The sequence below is a fragment of the Lynx rufus genome, unplaced genomic scaffold, assembly GCF_022079265.1.
Source record: "Lynx rufus isolate CCGP_SWC_20201006 ecotype Redwood Valley unplaced genomic scaffold, mLynRuf1.p SCAF_20, whole genome shotgun sequence".
NCBI lineage: Eukaryota > Metazoa > Chordata > Mammalia > Carnivora > Felidae > Lynx > Lynx rufus.
In genome coordinates, this window is record NW_025814835.1 from 9,328,517 (window position 1) to 9,336,236 (window position 7,720).

General features: G+C 39.8%; 1 protein-coding gene across 1 annotated transcript in view; it reads left to right on the forward strand.

The window, feature by feature from the left end:
- TMX3 (thioredoxin related transmembrane protein 3) overlaps nt 1–4,877 on the forward strand; it is a 52,122-nt gene extending 47,245 nt beyond the window's left edge. The window contains exon 16 of the mRNA XM_047086177.1: nt 4,647–4,877. Within this exon, the coding sequence (XP_046942133.1) occupies nt 4,647–4,850 (204 nt within the window). The 3' untranslated portion in view covers nt 4,851–4,877. The remainder of the gene's footprint in view (nt 1–4,646) is intronic.
- The last annotated feature ends 2,843 nt before the right edge of the window (nt 4,878–7,720 follow it).

Here is a 7,720-nt window from a genome sequence, read left to right on the forward strand (position 1 = left end):
TGAGCCCATCCCCTATAAACCGAAAAGGGATGGGGCGCCTGGGTGGCTCAGTCGGTTAAGCGTCTGACTTCAGCTCAGGTCATGATCTCACGGTTTGTGAGTTCGAGCCCCGTGTCGGGCTCTGTGCTGACAGCTCTGAGCCTGGAGCCTGCTTCGGATTCTGTGTCTCCCTCTCTCTCTGCCCCTCCCATGCTCATGCTCGCTCTCTCTCTCTGTCTCAAAAATAAATAAAAACATTAAAAAAAAAAAAACTGAAAAGGCATTTTCAACAACTAGTAAAAAAGTGGCAGTTGTTTTCTTACAATTTATTCTTTTAACAAATGTTTATTAAATGTCTTCTGTGTACCGCAGATACAGTAGTAAAGAACTGCTGTGACCTCAGTCATCACTTAACAGTGCTCAATTCCAAGGTTTTACTTTCCTGTTTGTCTTGGTTTTCCTTCTCCTATAATCTGTTGTTCAACCTGAAATCCTTGTTAGGTCTGTGGGATCTCTGGGACTCGGGGTAAGAGAGACCAGGCAGAGTAGAACACAGTGGCCTTCTTCCTACAGATGAAGGCGTTGGATTTGCTCAGCATGTCTGGAACTGCACCCGTACTGTAGGTGCAGGTAATGGGTGTGGAACGCAATACAAAGAGGTCTCAACAGAAGAACTCTCCAGAGACAGAACGGGCTGTCGGGAGGTTCAGAGCACCCACACTGAAAATATTTACACATGACTTTCCTTCTGAGACGGACATTCTGCGAGGCCATAGATGTAAGCACTAAAACCACCCTCTATGTCCAGTTGACAGTAGTCCCTTCTGTTTCCAATTTAAAAACCATTTTTTTAATAAAAATTGGCCGATTGTAATATATTAAATTTAATACATTTTAGTTGGGTGGATGAAGTAGTCATCCAGTGAAACTGAAACATACATAGTAACTGAGGATATTCTACTTACTCGGTTTTTTTCACATGACTCCATCACTATTCTCACTATGTTCACTTGTGGATTTATGTAACTGGTTTTCTTCCATCAGAGGTGGGTGATCTACCCAGTCTCTCAACATGTTTGATGCTAATCCCTGGAAATCCTATTCCAAACCATAACCCAGTCAAGACTGACTTAATCTGAAAGATTTTTTTGTTAGGTAGAAGGTGATTCATTTTTACAAGGAATTATTTTGGAAGGAGTAAAAGATTCACCTTCTATTTGGACATAGGTTAATTCACATTTCTTGTGAAAGACTAGGTATCTTAGCTTCCAAGATAATATATAAACCTCTCACGTCCAAATTACCACACTTGGTACAATCTATTGTGAGCTGTTAACAATATAATCTCAAATTCTGAATTGCTCGTGTGTGAATCATAACAATGATTTTCACAGGGGCCAACCAACCTCTAGGAAGGTATTAGGAGAATTTATTTTTCCAAATAGAACCACAGTTATTTATAAAATTATTAGATATGCCTCAGATATATTGTGGAGAAAAGTCATTGATACTTTAATTTTTTTTATATATTTATGATATGATGTATAGTTCAAAAGGGTCTTTGGAGATCAACTAAGATTGAGATCTCTGTAGAATTATTTGATAATTGTTTAACAAATAACTTTTATTACTCATTCTGTTAGCGGAGTCCAAATGGGATAGGAGGAGGGAGGCTGACTCGTTCACCATCCCTTCTGAGCAGTGTGATCATATGGGACTTGGGGGAAGAATCTCTGGGTAATGGGGCATGCTGCTACTCCCTGTGATCTTCAGGAAGGTTCTTACAAGAAAGAGACCGTGGAAAGCTGGACAGGAGCGTGCATGTTTGCTAAGAGAGCCTGCCTGGAGCCATACTAAATGTGTCCACAAAAATTATTTCAAGATGGATCATGAACCTAAATATAGAAAAATAAAACTAATGTTTCTTACAGAAAATATTCATGACCTTTGGTAGAGAACAAACGCATAAGAGGACACAACACAGATAACCATAAAAAAAAATCAGTTGGATTTTGTTCAATCAAGAATTCCTGTTTATGAAAAGATGTCATTAAGAGAGGGAAAAGAGATAGAGATTCACAATACTTACATCTACCAAAGGACTTGTGTCCAGAATATATAAGGAACACTTTCAAATCAGTAAGGAAAAGACAACCCAGTCTGAACAATGAGGACATGACCTGGATAAGAACCTTACAAAAAGAGAAGACCCAAATGGACAATAAACCTATTAACAGGTGCTCAACATCATTCCTCAGTCAGTTTCTTGATTTTAAAAATCTCGGCGTGGACCTCTCACAAATTGGGACCTCCAGCTTGAACTCTGGACTTTATATCTGACTCAACATCTCTACTTGGGTGTTTGGTAAGCGACTCAAACAACATATCCAAGGCACTGGCTGTTCACCGAATACCAGCTTATGCTCAGTCTTTCTGATCTCAGTAAATGGTAACATCATTTTAACTACTTGGGCCAAATGCCCTGGATTGATCTGAGACTTCTGTCCTTCAATACCTCTTATCTAACCTGTGAGAAATTTTTGTTAGTTATGTCTTTAAGATATACTTGGAAGCCAAACTTCACAGCACTTTACAGGTTAGCAGTTTGGTTTAGGCCACCACACCCTGTTCCAGACTTCACTGCCCTGCACCATTGCCTGACTGCAATCTACTACCTGAAGAATAGCTAAGGGGGTCCCTTTTATGATGTAAGGCAGATCATGGCATTTTTCTGCTCAAAACATTCCAGTGCCTTGCTACCTTAGTCTAACAGACAAGGTCCTCCCTCACCATGCACTGTGTTATTGATTCAGATGTGTCACTCCGAATTCATATGTTGAAGTCCTGACCCCATCACCTCACAATGTGACTTCCTTTGGAAATACGGTCGTTAGATGTAATTAGTTAAAATGAGGTCATATTGGAGGACAGTGGATCCCAATCCCAAATGACTGGTGTCCTAATAAAAAGGGGAAACTTGGAGACAAACACACATACAGGGAGGATACCGTGTGTGGATGAAGGCAGAGTTGCTGCGGAAGATTGCCAGCAAGCCACAGGAAGCCAGGAGAAAGGTCTGCAGCAGATTCTCGGTCTGAGCCTCTGAAGGAACCAACCCTGGAAGACACAAGACACCTTGACCTTAGACGTCAGACCCCAGAAATGTGAGACAGTAACTTTCCGTTGTTTAAACCACATAGTTTGTTGTGCTGTGTTACAGCAACCTACCAAACTGATACAACTTGTAGTTGCTTCTTACAACATCCCTGCCCCTGGGTCATTACCACATTTATATCTCCTATCACTTCCCCAGTCCTCCTGCTCATTCCATTACATCCTCCTGCCCTCTTGCTCTTCCTGGAGCACACTAAGTTCGAGGCTTTGCACCAGCCATTTCCTCTGACTAGAATGGCGGTCTCCTGGATATCCACGTGAGTCCCTCCCTCCATACTGGAGGCCATCTTATTAACGCCTTAAACCATTCTACATGAATTAGACCTCCTGGACTCCAACTCTCCCTAACCCCTTTGCTGCTTATTTTTTACAAGTACTTCTTTGTAACCTTATGTAGTGTTTGTTTACTGCCTGCTTCCCACCTTAAATACACACTAATATAAGCCCTGAGTGGTCAGAGACACTTTTTTTTTTTTTTTGTCCAACACTACATTCTCAGTTCCTGAAACATGCTTAGCATGAAGTATGCATTCAATAAATATTTGTCTAATAAATGAATAAATAAATGAGTAATTGAATATGTATTTATATAATGATGTATTTATTACTAGTATGTTAGTGTTGAAGGGTTCTGATTAAAAAAAAAACAGAAGAAAGAGTTATTTTAATTGAAGACTTTAAATGCATGTTCCAAAAATATCTAAATGTTTACTGATTGAGCAATATAAAAAGTAATTAACATAAAAGGGTCATAAACTTTGGAAATATTTTATGTTTTAATACAGAAGATTTTTATAATATTTAGCTTGGGATCAAAAATCTTAAAATCTATACAGTGACAGTAAGAGTGGATTAGAGATGAAGAACTATGAAAACTTTTAGGGAACAAATATTCTCTATCCCTGAAATACTATTGAAAAATAATTAGCTCTTTTGCAAAAGTCAGTGTAAAACTGTTAGCCTTGTGGCAATAATTACTACACTTTAAGTTATGGATTCCGAACCAGCAGTGATTATTGGAATCACATAGGCATCCATTGCCTCAGATGACTTATGAAAATACGGAGAAGCCCTAGAAGATCCGTTGGGTTGATTTCGGATGACCTTCTGCTTGATGCCAAAACAAAGAGAAAACAAAACCTTCCCCAGCTGATTTTGCTGTTGACTCCCAGTTGTGACCCAATGGTTTAAATGATTGTTAGGAAAGGTAAAAGTGTCAGTGCCTTGGAAGAAGTTGGGTTTTCTGTGATTTCCTTGCAAGCGTTCAGAGGTCACGTATGACCCAAGAGCATCACATGCTTCAGTTCCCTTCCGTGATCCCGCAGCCTCGGCCAACAGTGAGTAAACTTGCTGGCACAACAGTAGCAGCTTCGGGAAAGTGTTTTTTGTTTGTTTGTTTGTTTGTTTTGTTTTGTTTTTCTTATGAACAAGAAAGTAGGTTATGTCCAGCTGGGATCATTTATTTCCCTCTTTCTCTACCATCCTTCCTCTAGAGAGGAACAGTGTGGCCCAGTGGACTGAAATTAGCCTCTGCTGTTGGAGATGAGGGTGAAGACTGGGCACTCGTAAGGCCTGAACGTCAGAGTACCCCGCTTTCTGGCTTCATTCATCCCCGTGAGCCATTTGTGCAGAAAATGAAATTTAAAACTCAAAAGTATTCACGATTTTGCCTCTTTCTTCTGTGCTACCTTCTGTAAAACAAGCTTCTTATGTGAGCAGTTACTGCTGGCAAATATACAACGTGTATGGAGATACCCATTTAATGATGTGAGGTGTAGCTCAGGGACACCAAAGCCCATCTCTGCAGAAGGCCATTTCCGTCCCACCTCTTTGTGGTCATCAGGTACAGTTCATTTCCCGGTAATCAGACTTTTGTGATCTCAGTTTCTTCCCAAAGATGTTGGACTGTATAACTTCACACTGGCCACAATAATAACAACCACAGAGGAACTAAAATTTGCAGTCTTTGTGCAGTGATGGCTGTTACAACAGAAGAAGGGACAGCACCATGGTTTGGACCCCAAAGATTCTGCTTTTAGTCAACTTTATAGTTCTAGTTAAACAAACACCCACAAATACTTCTTTGTGTATATACTTAGGGAAACAAACAGGTAAAGTAAAATTAGCTACATATTTACAATGGGTAGTTCTCAGTAGTACAGGACAGGAAGGTACCATGTGTCCTTCACCTAAAATCAACAAGTATTATTCTTGCAACTTGCATGTAGGTTTCAAAATTTCAAAATGAATGTGTGTGTGTGTGGGGGGGGGAATAGAGTAAGCATTATTGTAAATTTTTGTTTCATTGTGGTAATCCTGAATAAACACCGAGGTGTTTTTAATATCAAGTATGATGTATCTCAAACAACTTAGATGCCATATGCTTTATGTAACATAAAAACCTTGATATCAACTCAAAGAGGCACGTGAAAGGCTTGAACAAATTGGTTCCTGGAAACTCTAAAAAGTCTCTTGCTATTAAAAATAAATGAATAAATCATATTCAAAAGCCAGGAGTATAGACACAAAGTTTCATCCCTTTCAATCAACTTGGAAAATTAATAAATATATAAGCAGACATTTGATGATAATTTTTTCCAGGAAAGCATGTAAATATGTCTGACTACTGTCACTTATTATATCAGAGTATTGCTAATCTTAACAAAAGAAAAAAATCCAGTCTAATTTATAAATCACCACCTCTTTGAAGCTTTCACTGACCCTTCCAAGGGATATTAATTCCTTCCTCCCACCATCTTGCTACACAGGACATTATATAAACATAGTTGGTATTTAATGTACAGCATTGCACTATTAATGAATTAAACCAATGTATTTATTTACTCCAAAGCTGATAATATTTTTAAGAGTTGATATTGTGTGGCCTGGGCTGAATGTTCAGTAAGAATTTGAATGAACCATTGTTCACTGTTGAATCGAGCAATGGATAGATAGATAAGACAGAATTTTCAAAATACCATAATGGTTATAAATAGCCAAATCACAGTGCTCCTCCAAAACCATTCAATAAAGGCTCCTATCTTCACTGTCAGTTCCTTGGGAATGACTATACATGCATACACTTAAATTCACACATCATACCTTTCCTATGAGAGTATCACAAGGCAACATTTCCATTACATATTTCCACAAAACTGGAAAACTGTAAAATGTCAACTGTGCAGAGACAGCTAAATCAATAAGTATAGAGTATCTCTGAAGCAGAACCACTAGATGATTTGTAACACACACACACACACTCACAAAGAGATTCACTGCAGGAATTTGAACGTGCACAGTTATAGGAGCGGGTTGAAAGTTCTCTGTAAGGTTGTAGTCTTTGGATGTGGTGCTTGAGTGTGTGGTCCACAGAGCTGGCTGGGCAGTGAGACGGAAGTAAGGTGGTAGAGAGCAAGGAGAAGCTGACAGAAGCCTATGGCAGTCCTTGTGGACTCTGACCTTGGTGGTATGAGGATCCTTCTGAAGCCCCTACAGTGCTAAACACAAGTATCTGTCTTAGGAAGGCGGAGCCTTTACAGCCCCCACCACTTCCTGGTTCATAGCCAAAGACCGGGAACCTTCCTGCTGGGTCCTCTTGTTTATAAGGGGCAAAAGAGCTCTGTGGGGGTGTCCATTAGAAAGGCACTAATCCTATCAATGATGGCTCCACCTTCCTAACTTAATCAGCCCAAAGGTCCCACATGCTAACACCATCACACTGGGGGAAGGATTTGAACATATGAATTTGCAGGGGAACACACTGGGGGAAGGATTTGAACATATGAATTTGCAGGGGAACACAAACATTCAGTCCATAACAGTGGTGCAGGTGAGAAATCTTGCAAAATTGAGGTGCTTATATACACCTCTAGGTGATGTCCACCTTCCCTCCTGAAAGAAGGGAGAAAAATTTGCTCCTTCCTGAGTGTTCTGAGTTCTTAACTATAACTCTTTGAATGTAAATTCATTTCTCTAGGGGAAAGATAAAACCAATGTATCTAGCAGCCCAGGGATGTCTCCAAATCTCAGGCCTCAGCCCCCCTTGAAATGAAAACAATACTTCCAGAAGGCAAGCTCTCCTAAATTCTATTCAGTCATAAATTACCTGCTTTCAGCCCAGGTTCCAGGTTTCAGCAAAAACTGCTAAGAAAGCCCTCACAAGGCAGAAATAGAAACATGTTCTTTAAAGCCCCACAAGGGGTCAGCAAACATTTTTCTGTAAATGGCCAGATAATAAATAATTTAGACTTTGAAGACCACATATGGATTCTGTTACATATTCTTTTTTTTTCTTTAAACTCTTTTAAAATGTAAAAATCTTTCTTAACTCAAGCCCTCTTCAAAAACAGGTTCCGGGCTGAAATCGGTCAGCAAGCCACAGTTTGCCTGGTAGAGAGGGAAAAAGTACTCACCAGATCCACAGCTATACATCAGACACAAGGAGTGGGGGGGGGGGGGGTGACGTGTTAAATTTGCTGCAGCAAATAGATCACATCTAGAACAGCAGCTGCAATTAGATCAAGGCCTGATTAAATTGTCAATTATCACCTTTCTGTCTTTAATACTC